The sequence below is a fragment of the Coptis chinensis genome, chromosome 7 (genome assembly GCF_015680905.1).
Source record: "Coptis chinensis isolate HL-2020 chromosome 7, ASM1568090v1, whole genome shotgun sequence".
Taxonomy (NCBI): Eukaryota; Viridiplantae; Streptophyta; class Magnoliopsida; order Ranunculales; family Ranunculaceae; genus Coptis; species Coptis chinensis.
Genome location: NC_141462.1, coordinates 93,521,210 through 93,534,618, shown reverse-complemented (window position 1 = coordinate 93,534,618; position 13,409 = coordinate 93,521,210). Strand labels below are relative to the sequence as shown.

The window sequence follows — 13,409 nt, the reverse complement described above, 5'->3', positions numbered from 1 at the left end:
AAATGATCCATAGGGTCCATTGTCCCATCATACTGATTGTACTTTAGGTTTTTAAACTTAAAGGGTAACGACATCAATTCAAGTTCCTTCTTGAGAGGGTTTCGACCAACATCGTCGGCCAATTTGATCGATGTCGACACCTTCTCTAACAACTTGTTTCCAAATTGTCGCTGCATCATCTCTTGAACCATTTATTTCGTGATTGGTTGTGTTGTTTGCTTTATCTCCTCTTCATGGACCACTTTTTGTGTTGTATTTGTCACAGATTGTGCTTCTCTAAGATGGCTCTTTCTAGCCACTGGGGTGACCGAGGTTGACTCCACCACCGCCTTCTCATAGAATTCTTCATGTGTAAGTTTCTCATTCATTTCTCTCACCGCCTTATATTCTGCCATTAACGCCTTATTTTGCTTCTCCAATTCATTGAATTTCTTCAATAAAGCATGTAAATAAACTTCTTCTTCTTGTATCTCTTCCAATTCATCCACTACTCTACTTACTGATCTTCTTGTTCGCCTTTCCTCATTCTTGGATGTGTTGTCCTCATTCACTGCTCCCTTACTAGCTGTGTTTCTTTTTGGAGGCATTTTGAACAATTCTCAAATCAAAACTTCCTCAATACACTTCGTTAATCCTAAGAAAACTTCAAACAATCCTTTCTTGATGAATGCACAACAACTGTGCAAAACCATCAACAAAAAACAGTCCAAATTGATCAGTTAATTGCACATCACAAGGGAGAAAGATCAACATTGATCTCTCAAGCTTTTGATGCACGGACGACACCAATGTGGTGATCAAGTTGCCTTTGCTGAAGATCTAACAAGTTCTTGAAGATTGAGTGGTAATTTAACAAGTATCTACTAAAGATTGAAATGGAATTCGATATGATCTGAACTATGTTTATTGAATGATAAAGATGTTCTGTACAATCTCTCTGTTTTGCTCTCGTTTACAATTTTGTGTGGGGGAGAAGATAATGATTTCTCTCTCCTCCTTTAGTCTTTATGTAGTCCTCCAAGCTAGCTTCACTCCAATCACATGATGACACGTGTCCATTCTTCTTCTTCTCCATCTCCTTATTCCCGCTCAGACCTGCAACATTCAACTTATAGGAACATATCAACCTTTATGTCAATATCTTGATATCTAAAAGTATATATGGGCTGAAATATCAGCTGATGATATTTGCCCACGATAGCCTGTGCAACTTTATAATACAGGAACAAAGATATTATGCTTTGTCTTCATCATTATCATATATAAAAAATTAAAAACTAAAAAAGCACTTGCATATCTTAACATTTATGTTGAATTCTATGTTAGTGGTGATGCTAGGAGAGTTGAAACATAGATATATTAGAGAAACCAAGAATAAGAACAAAGAAGATTAAAGATTGATTAGGGTTGGAGTGTTGGAGTCTCAAAGAGTTTATTCTCTACCCAGAGTTACATACTTATACTAACCTAAAATATGATAATAGAAATTACTAGATATGGATGTCCACACTTATAGAAACATGGGACTTTTCATATTGGACATATACTAATACTAACATATTCTAATACTCCCCCTCAAGTTGTAATTACGCAAACTATGCAAATTACAACTTGGATTACAAAAAAACAAAAGATAATAATACTACTCCTCCTTTCGTATAGAACTGTCTTTAGTTGAAGAACTCGAACAACTGTTGAGACGTTCTAGAGGTGAAACTGTCGGTGTAGGCAATGGCCTAACCTAAATACTAAAGGTGTACCACAGTCACAAACTAAAATCATAACACCGGTTTAGTGGTGCGCTGCTTGGATACTACTCACTCCATTCGCTGTTATGGCTGTCATAATATAAAATGAAAACAATAACACTAACTTGATGTTCACTTCTTGGCTGCTACTATCAATATCACTGTTAATGTTAACAAAATACTATTATGGGTACTCCTGAAACATACTTGCAGTTGAGGCTTGATTGCTACCTAAAACATACGTGCAGTTGAGGCTTGAACTGCTACATGAAACATACTTGCAATTGAGGCCTAACTGCTACTTGAAACATACGTGCAGTTGAGGCTTAACTGCTACCTAAATACTGAAGACTGAATAGTGGAGATATCATACTGAAGATTGAATAGTGGATATGCCATACTGAAGACTGAATAGTGGATATGCCTTGTCATGAAGAGTTCGTCAAGGCTTGCTGGAATATGGAGACATGAGTACTCTTCCTCATACATCTCCATATTCTCCTTCCCTCATATACTATTGAATGTCTTCATATCTCCCTATTCCCCCTCTCAATTTGGAATATACAAGTTTGTTGAAACATACAAAGGCTTGTCTATTCCGACTTGAACTTGAAACTAAGAAAACTAAATACCAACTTATACAACCAACCAATGCCCACTTCAAAAAACAATACCTCATACTCCAATTCACAAAAAAAATTCTAATAGAACATGCATCAAACAATACTCACTATAGAAAGTGAAGGGTGGGTCGCGCCTTTTTATGACTGCGAACTTCTGGAACAGTAGAAGATGGAAAGAATAATTCCTCGTGAGATAGAGGTCATGTGCCCATATAATACTTCAAACAAACAACTTGATCATGTTCTAAAAACTGAGACAGAATACGGCATGAATACCAACTGCACAGAAGCTAGAAACCCAAACATCCATAACGACATACAAACAATAATACCCCTCCAATCCTGGATGAGAGTGCAAACTACCTTCCAAAGCCTTGATACTTCAAAAATCTCAAAACTTATGTGTGGAGGCATGAGTAGCGTGTCGCGCCGTCGTCAAGATATTGATTGGGCCCGCCCACCGCCTGGAAGTCGAGTCAAGCAAGAGTGCACCCCGCGCCCATCTCAGGCAATTCTGCCCACGCCCTCTTCTTTGAATACAAAACGAACAATACTGAAAACAACTTTTGGCGTGTGGACTGAGCGCGTGCGCACCACGTCCAATACTAACTTCAAAGACTCCGAGATACAAAGAGGTTGTACCCCTCTTATCAATACTAAGACAGAGAGATTGTGGAAACGAAACAATACTAAGAAACCAATACTGAATTTCTTCATATCTCTCTCCTAGCATTCTTCAAACAAACTTTAAACACTAGCGGAATCTTGAAAACTTACTTTAACATGACGATAAACAGTACCGTGAACAGTGCTAGTGAATAGTACCTGTGAATAGTACCATGAACAATGTCGATGAATAATGTTGGTAAACATTGCCGGTGAATAGTATCCGTGAATAGTAAACCCGCCAGAGAAAAAATTGAAACTTGGATTGAGATGACCTTCTTCTTGTGAGAAAACTTGAAACTTAACTTGAATAATATACTGAAAAACTTAAAAAGACTTGATTTTTTTTTTTTTGTTTGTGAAGAATTCTTCTCCTAGCATACCACTGAACCTCGCTCCGATACCATGTTGAATTCTATATTAGTAGTAATCCTAGGAGAGTTGAAACATAGATATATTAGAGAAACCAAGAATAAGAACATAGAAGACTAGAGATTGATTAGGGTTGGAGTGTTAGGAGTCTCAGAGAGTTTGTTCTCTACCCAGAGTTACATACTTATACTAACCTAAACTATGATAATAGCAACTACTAGATATGGATGTCCATACTTATAGAAACATGGGACTTTCCATATTGGACATATACTAATACTAATATATTCTAATAATTTCAATTGCACCAAAGCAACTACAAGGAATCATCTTCCATCCTACTTTTCAAAGATTAATCTCCCCAAACATTTGGCACATAACTCACATTTTAATTTATTTATCAACCTATACTGGACCTGTGTTCTCTAACTGAACCTGACCATTACTTGTCTCATCTTTACTCTGGCTTTTCTTCCTTCTTGACTTACCAAACAAAGCATCCATGTCCTCAAGATTTCTACCTTGTGTTTCTGGTAGAAATGTGAAAAAAAAGACCCAAGCAACTGTAGCAACACCAGCAAACAAGAAGAAACCACCTCCAATTGTAATTGCTTTAGACATTGATATAAATGTCATTGATATAATCCCACTTACCACACGGTTCACAGCAGCTCCAACGCTAGTACCTTGTGCACGTAATCTCAATGGGAATATTTCAGAACTATAGACCCATGTAATGGGCCCCAGTCCAATTGAGAAAAATGCCACAGAGAACAAAACCATAGCTATAGAAAGAGCTAAGGCCCATGAAAGTTTTGTATGTGGATTATGATCGATCATCGTTAACCCAAAGGCTAGTAGTATGAGTGACAAAATCATTCCTCCAACACTGCTCAACAGCAACGGTCTTCTGCCAATTCGATCTAGGAGAAATGTGGCTATCAGAATGGTAATAGTTTTCACAAACCCGACCGCCATCGTTGCGCCTAAAAGAGCCGTATTTGTAACAATTCCTGCTTTCTTGAAAATTCTTGGACTATAAAGTACCACAGCATCAATACCTGAAGCTTGTTGGAAAAAATGAATACCAACAGCAGCTATTAGAACACGTCGAACGGTCGGTGTAGGATGTAAAAATAGTTCCTTCCACACTTCATGTCCTTTTTCGATTTTTGGTGGCTTAACTACTTCATCGGTACAATCCAACGGTATACCTGCTGCCTCTTGGATCGACTCCAATCGTAGCTGGGCCTCCTCTTTGGACTCAGAAGTTTTAACCAGCACCCGTCTTGCATCACCCAGCCGACCTTGTAACACAAGCCAACGAGGTGACTCGGGCATGACTAGTACACCAAGACCCATGAACACAGATGGAACTGCTCCAATTCCAAGCATGAGTCGCCAACCGAGTCTTAAACTCAGCTTACGGAAAGCAAAGTTAGAGACATAACCAAGTAAAATCCCAAAATTAATGAAAACTTCAGGGAATGAGGTTAAGAAACCACGACACGAAGCCGGTGAAACTTCTGCGGTGTAAACCGGAGCAATCATAATAGCGTAACCAACACCGATACCCGCAACGAATCTACCCACCATGAGATGTGCATAATTAACGGAAGTACCCATAACTACAGCACCAACAAAGAAAATTGCAGCTGCAAATACTATTGTGTATCTACGCCCAATCAAATCTGATGTTCTACCAGCTGCTGCTGAACCAAATAAACAGTACAGGTTCAGAATTCCAACTAGAATTTCTACTTGTACGTCCGTTATCTTCAAGTCTTTTTGTATGTAAATCGTTGCTCCACTCATTACTCCCATATCTGCTCATCACATTAAAAGAAAGTTATTTATTCATCGAATCACATTGATAAGAAATAATAATAAAATGTTTAAAAACAATGAGAAAATATTAACTAACCATAACCAAGCAAGATTGAAGTCATGGAAGCTAACATGGCGCAACCAAGGGCGAACGTTTTCGTTTTCGCTTTGTCAGGAGCAGGGATATCTGGCAATTGAACTGTGCCATAGACGGCATTGTTGTCCAATTTCTCGTGAGTCATTTTTATTTTCCTCTCTGTAAACCAAATCTATGCACTTACTAAACTTGTGGGAACTCAGTAGGATTTCAACTTAAATTAAGTCTATTTAATGAAACCATACTAGTATTACTACACAAGGTTCAAGTGTTCAACTCAAATCTTCTGCAGTAAACAGGTTAATGTTGGGAGAGTGCTTAAATAGACTACAGCTTACATCAGCTTTTCTTATTTCAATATTTTCAAGACCCTTCGTGTGTGGACCCTTCGTGTGTGTGGGAACCATAAATCAAGGGATTTGGCCATAAAATAAGGAACCGAATTCTTCTTCCCAAAATGATAAGAACCCCATTCTCAAGAGGAGGGTTTCCTAGCTCGCACACACTCATCCTGTACAAAGAATGACCATCATTCTCAAGGGAGATCTCAACTCTTGCAACCAACTAGAAATCAAACACAATTAATGAAGATCAGTGTGGATATAGGCATCTTTTTTGGCCGAACCACATTAAAGTTTGTGTCTTGTACTATTTATCTTTCTTGCTGTTTTACGTATTATTTGTGGTGTTGTGTGAAAAATGGATTATTTTCATCAACAAAATATGTATCGAACCAGTTTAAATTTGGTCATGACAGTGGCGCCATCTGTGGGGAGAAGACGAGAAGTCAATGTTCTCTCTACGATTTATCAAATAAATGCAAAACAGTCTCCAACTATTTGCTTCTCGAATATCACTCTAATACCACATCCCTTACTGAAGATGGGACATTGACTGGTACCACTTTATGGCAGCTTTCATTGGTATGCTTTAGACTTGGAAATCCCTCTCCTCATAATATAACCTAAAGAGAAGCTTGTGAATATGGATTTGTTAATGGGCATTTTCCATATTAAAGAGATATATATTAAAAGTATTTTAGTATATCAATTCAAGTACAATTATTTGTATAACAAAGACTTGACCTCTTTGAGATAAGACTTGGAATCCTAAGTGGATCTCACTACACATACATACACACATAGTACAAAATATCAGGATATGGGTGAGTATCCTGAATCCTTCCCCTCAACAGTTCTTCAAATGTCGTGCTTTCTAATGTTAATTTTAAGTAGTATCTGCATTATAGGTTGAAAATCCCTATTATTGGAGACCAGCATCTAGAAGGTGGCCAAGAAAATTCAGGAGGAGCATGCGCGCCTCACTCAAGAAGGTCGTCTTCTTCCAGAAAGGCCTGCCATTCCAATGACTGAAGCCCCTGAGGGCGCAAGAGAAGAGATGTCGATCAACGCGGTAATTCCTTATCACCCCGTGATAGAGGAACACGTCAACCAAGTGGCGGCCACTTATGAGACCATTAATGAAGCCACTGATGATGCCGCTGATGAAATCACTGCGGCACTTGATGAAGCCACTAATGCGATGACCAGCACCTGAAATGTTCTAGCACTCTTCTTTTTTGTACCAAGATGCTCTTAAAAACTCATGATCTGTTATTTGTTTCGCTCCTAGATCTGTGGATATGTTTTTCAATATGATGTTTGATTTTGATCAATGTGTTTGTTGCCTCTTTACTCATTGATTTTGGTTATTTGTTTAAATTGCAATGTACCTCCACTTATAGATTTCCATGACTCTATCCCTCCTCTACGGCCCCTATCCACTGTACCACTCAGTTATGTTCCTGATTAGCCTCTTGCCCCTTCATTAGTGCACTTTATATATCTGCCCCTTGGAACTTGTCACACCTCATTAGTGTATTATGTCCTGGGCAGTCCTCTTCGCCCTATGAACGGTTCATCCATGTTGTTGTTTTTCTCTCTAAGAGGCTGTGCAGCCTGGTGAAGACAAATTTCTTTGCCCCATGTGTCTCTTGCATCCTTCATCCGTGGAGGGCTCACCCCACTCCGCAGGCTCGCATGGACCCCGAAGCCAACTGGAACAACTCATCTTGCTCCAGGCTCTATCCAGCACTAGTATCAGCGAAGGCTCATCCCCTCCGCTGCCTCTCCCTCTGATAGGAGTGGAAGTCTATTGGGGGTGGGGGTGTCACTCTCCTTGCCCCATGTGTCTCTCGCATTTCTGATCAGCGGAGGGCTCATCCCACTCCGCGGGCTCGAACAGGCCATGAAGCCTACTGGAACATCTCCTCTTGTTCCAGGCTCCCTCCAGCTCTAGTGTCAGCAAAGGGCTCATCCCCTCCGATGCTTCTCCCTTTGATGGGCGTGGAAGCCTGAGGGGGTCACTCTCCTTGCCCCATGTGTCTCTGGCATCTCTGATCCGCGAAGGACTCATCCCACTCTGCGGGCTCAATCAGGCCATGACGCCTATTGGAACAACTCATCTTGATCCAGGCTCCCTCCAACTCTGGTGTCAGCGAAGGGCTCATCCCCTCTGCTGCCTCTCCCTTTGATGGGCGTGGAAGCCTGAGAGGGGTCACTCTCCTTGCCCCATATGTCTCTCGCATCTCTGATCCGCGAAGGGCTGATCCCACTCCGCGGGCTCAATTTGACCATGAAGCCTGCTGGAACAACTTATCTTGATCCAATCTCCTTCCAACTCTGGTGTCAGCGAAGGCTCATCCCCTCCGCTGTCTCTCCCTCTGATGGGTGTGGAAGCCTAAGAAGGGTCACTCTCCTTGCCCCATGTGTCTCTCGCATCTCTGATCTTCTATCTGCATTCTTATTTAAACATCACACATAGCAAACAAATTTCCTTCCACAAAAGTGATGTGGTTTTATATATTTACAAACATCTCGAGTCCTTTCTAGACTTTCACTACATTGCTTTGTAACTTCATTACATTCACTTGTAAAACTTTTTCAACAACCTTACATTCCAAGGCTTTTCTATCAGTTTGCCCTTCATTATTCGTAGCTTATAAGTAATAGCACCTCTTACTTCCACCACGATGTATGGCCCTTCCTAATTTGGACCCAACTTCCCATCTTTTTCCCTCTTTGTACTTGGGGTCACTCGGCGGAGCACCCACTCTCCTATCTTGAATTGCCGCGGTTTGACCCGCTTGTTGTATTGCCTCTGTAATCGCCGGTGATACTCTTCAAATTGAATGTGAGCTGAGTTTCTTTTCTCTTATGCTAAGTTCAAATCCCCTGCCAAGATGCGCCAATTCGATCCCTCCTCCACGGCCTTGGTTCGCATAGTAGCTGCCACCATCTCCGAAGAAATCACGGCCTCGACATCGTAGTCTAAGGCAAATGGAGTCTCCTTGGTGGTTGTCCGAGGTGTAGTTCGATAATCCCAAAGTACATGGTTTAACTCGTCTGCCCACGCGCCCTTCTTGTCTTCCAAAATCCATTGGGGAAGACCAAGAAAATCCTTATTATTGGAGACCAGCATCCAGAAGCTTGACCAGACTTCTCTTTTCCTAGACCCACTCTCCCTGAACTATCAAAGTTGCGATGGTATAGAGATACAGGGAAGACTCACCCAATGCAAAACAGAAGACTATAACTGCCACATAAGGACCATAATCACATAAGTCAAAAAATAATTAACGAAAAATTAGGGAACCGGGATGCAAATGCATTGAACTAACCTAAAAAAAAAAAAAAAAAAAACTCATAAATTGGATGCAACTACATATAACTAACCTCAAATAATAATTAACGGGAAATAGGAAACAAGATCCAAATGCATAGAACTAGCCTCAAAGAATAATTAAAGTGAAATCATAAACTTGACGCAAATGTATTGATCGAACTAACCTCAAAGAATAATTAACTGAAAATCATAAACATAATGCAAATGCACCTCAAAGAATAATTAACGGGAAATCATAAATTAGATGCAAATGCATTGAACTAACCTCAGAGAATAATTGACGGGAAATCGGAAACAGGATGAAAATGCATAGAACCAGCCTCAATGAATAATTAAAGTGAAATCATAAATTGGACGCAAATGCATTGATCGAACTAACCTCAAAGAATAATTAACGGAAAATCAGAAACAGAATGCAAATGCATGAAAGTATCCTCAGAATATTTAACGAGAAATAAACAATTGGATGCAACTGTGTTGAGCTGACCTCATAGAATAAACAAGAACTCGAAAACTATTGAACTAACCGTACCTCAAAGAATAAATAACGGGAAATCATAAACTACATGCAAATGCATGGAACTAGCCTCAAAGAATAATTAACGCGAAATTGATAATTGGATGCAATTGCATCAAATCAAACTAACCTCATAATATAATTAACGAGAAATCGGAAACTAGATATAACAACATTGAACTAACCTCAAAGAATTATTAACAGGAAATCAGAAATTGGATGCAACTGCAAGGAACTAACCCCAAGTAATAATTAACATAAAATCATAAACTGGATGCAACTACATAGAACTAATATTAAAGAATAATTAACGGAAAATTGGAAATGGATGCAAATGCATCGAAATAACCTCAAAGAATAATTACATGAAATTAAAAATTGGATGCAACTGCATAGATTTAACCTCAAAGAATAATTACCGAGAAATCAAAAACTGAATGCAAATACATTGAACTAACCTCAAATAATAAATAACATGAAATCAAAAACTATATGCAAGTGTATCGAGAGTTAACCTCAAAGAATAATTAATGGGAAGTCGGAAACTATATGACTTGGACATTAGTATCGTAAATCTCACTACACAGATAACTCGTATTTGAACTCAATTCAACTCCAGACAACAATCTCAATATCAACTACAACCTAGCTAACATGCCCAACTCGCTAAACAACTATTAATAACAGATAATAATATAAAGCAGTAAAAGCAAACCACAACACAAAGATATACCGTGGTTCGGCCAATGGTGCCTACTTTATCAAGAGCTAGTCCTTATATAAAGTGGGAAGGAAGATTATAATCACTCCTTGCAGTCTATCACCTTACTAGATCACTCCTCTCTCTTTATAGGGTTGTATCTATGTAAAGGTTATCTCTCAATCTTGATAGCTTTCAAGATTGGGTTTTCTCTGACTTTTGTGTTATCTCTCATGTGTTTGGTTTTGCCAAAAACCTAAACATATAGTGCCAAACTCGCGGTTCCGCAAAAATAGAATCCTGCCAAAATAGGCATGGGCGCGGGGCACGCTCTTGCCTTGGACGATGTCCAGGTGCTTGAATGCGTGGCGCGCTTCAGATTGGCTTGTTGAGGGCGCGCGGCACGCTCTTGCCTTGGATGATGGCGGGCACTTTAAGCGCTGGGCGCTCATAATGGCTCAGGTATGCGGTCGCTCTTTGCTTTTCCACACAAGCTTAACTAATTTCTCTCCTCTCCTCATGTGAGGGATAACTCCAACAATCTTCCCCTCCCAAACAGTGAGGGGGGATACCTCCATGCCATTTCCATATCAACAGGAGGAGTCTGCTACCATTCCAGCGATAGCACAACAAACAACAAACATCAAACTTACCTTTCGGTAAGACTTTGGTCATCATGTCCGACCCATTCTTGCGGTATGGATTTTCTCGATATACAAATGCTTGTCTTCGAGTACTTCTCTAATCCAATGGTAACGCACGTGTATGTACTTGGATCTAGAATAGAAACCAGGATTCTTGCTCAAATGGATGGCGCTCTGACTGTCACATAGAACTACAAACTATTTCCACTTTAACCCTAGTTCGTCGAAGAACCTCTTCATCCATAGCATCTCTTTGCAACACTCAGTGGAGAGGACAACACACTTTTGCAATTTTGATTGCCAAGAAACTGCTCCCCCTACAAAAGTAACCAAATAACCGAAGGTGGACTTCATCGAGTCAACATCACCTGCCATGTCTACATCATTGTAGCCTTCAAGTAAGGGCTTACTTCCACCAAAGCACAAACAAGATTTGGAAGTGCCCTTGAGATATCTCAATATCCACTTAACACCTTCCCAATGCTCCTTCTCCGGTTTAACAAAATCACGCTTACAACACCACCAAATAAAGCAATATCCGGTCTTGTACACACCATTACATACATCAAAGCCATCGCGGATGCATAAGGAATCTTTTCCATCTGACTCTGCTCATGCTCACTCTTTGGACACATCTCTTTGGTCGTGTAGAACTGGCCACCAAGCGGACAACTGACTGGCTTCGCTTGATCCATGTTGAAACTCTTCAACACCTTCTCAATATAGTTTTCTTGAGAAAGCCATAACTTCCCACTCTTTCTATCACGAGTGATCTGCATCCTAAGTATCTACTTTGCTTGACCCAAGTCCTTCATCTCAAAGGACTTACTCAAGTCTTTCTTCAGCTTAGATATCTTGTTGATGTTTGGGCCAACTATCAACATATCATCCACATACAGCAAGAGCACTATGAAATCCCCATCTGGAAATCTCTGAACAAACACACAATAATCGGAAGCAGACTTCTTGTATCCTTGCTTCGCTATAAAAGAATCAAACTTTATGTACCACTGTCTCGGTGCCTACTTCAACCCATACAAGCTCTTTATCAGCTTGCATATTAGGTGCTCCTTACTTTTGACCTCAAACCCTCTAGCTGGTCCATGTAGACATCTTCTTCAAGGTCTCCATGAAGAAAAGATGTTTTAACATCTAGCTGCTTAATCTCTAGGCTCATACTTTCAGTCATACCCAATACCACCCGGATAGAAGTCATCTTCACTACAGGAGAGAAAATCTCATCAAAGTCAATCCCTTTCCTTTGACTGAATCCCTTCACAACAAGGCAAGCTTTGTACCTTGGGTGAGGATTGTTCTCCTCATGCTTGACTTTGTATATCCACTTATTCTTGAGAATTTTTCATCCTTGCGATTTCTCAACTAACTCATAAGTGTGATTCTTATGCAAAGAATCCATCTCGTCATGCATGGCCTTCAACCACTTCTCTTTGTCTGTACCTTCAAGTGCCTCTTGATAGTACATAGGTTCTCCACCATCCGATAGTAGAACGTACGTATGTAGTGGATACCTGGTTGAAGCTAGTCTCTCTCTGTTTGACCTCCTTGCCCCATCTGCTGGTGCCTCGGGAGGATGCATTTCTGCTTGCTCTGGTGGTAGTTCATGCATCTCATTTGCATCTTCTATATCAATAGGTTCTATCCCATCATGAGCAATAGGATTAACATCATGAGCTTCAAACTCATGGTTCTCTGTATTCTCAATGCCTTTTGCACATTCTATAGTAGGAACTTATGGTTCTTAATCAACAAGATCATTGGTGAAAGCCTATAGCTTCTCACCCTCCTCAAAGTATGATATGGTTTGGTCTTCCAAGAACACAACATCTTGACTTCGGATTACCTTCTTGTTAATCGGATCATAGAGTTTGTAACCAAACTTTTCATCTCCATAACCCAGAAAAATGCACTGCTTGGCTTTGTCATCAAGCTTGGATCTCTCATCCTTCGGAATATGCACAAATGCCCTGCACCCAAATACCCTCAAGTATCCATAATCAACATCTCTGCCTGACCATACTCTCTCTAGATAATCACTATTCAATGGCTTTTACAGCGATAGATTGATCATATGCACGGATGTACACATTATTTCTACCCAGTAGGTTCTAGATAGCTTAGAGTGAGACCGCATGCATCTCATCCTCTCTACAATGGTACGGTTCACTATTCCATTCTGTTGCGGTGTCTTGGGAACGGTCTGCTGATGGCGAATCCCATGACTCTGGCAATACTCTTCAAATGGCCCAATATACTCACCCCCATTATCTGAGCGAATACACTTCAACAACTTCCCAGTCTCTCTTTCCACCATGCTGTGGAATTTTTCAAACAAGCCAAGTATAGTACTTCATCCTTGGTCTTCAGACTATATGCCCATACCTTTCTTGATGCATCATCAATGAAGGTCACGAAGTTTAAAGCTCCCTCGTGGGACTTCACTTTTATAAGACCATATAAGTCTGTGTGCACTAGTTCAAGGACATTGTTCTTTCTGTGAGACGGGAATCTTT

At 40.2% G+C, this 13,409-nt stretch overlaps 1 protein-coding gene across 1 annotated transcript; it reads right to left on the bottom strand.

Annotated features, from left to right (window-relative positions):
- Nucleotides 1-3,475: 3,475 nt before the first annotated feature.
- LOC147490084 (polyol transporter 5-like) lies at nucleotides 3,476-5,626 on the bottom strand. The gene is made up of 2 exons (XM_086573072.1): nucleotides 5,334-5,626; nucleotides 3,476-5,235 (listed from the first exon to the last, which is right to left on the bottom strand). The coding sequence occupies exons 1-2, from the start codon at nucleotides 5,476-5,478 to the stop codon at nucleotides 3,815-3,817; spliced, it is 1,566 nt and encodes a 521-aa protein (XP_086429198.1). The 5' UTR covers nucleotides 5,479-5,626; the 3' UTR covers nucleotides 3,476-3,814.
- Nucleotides 5,627-13,409: the final 7,783 nt, after the last annotated feature.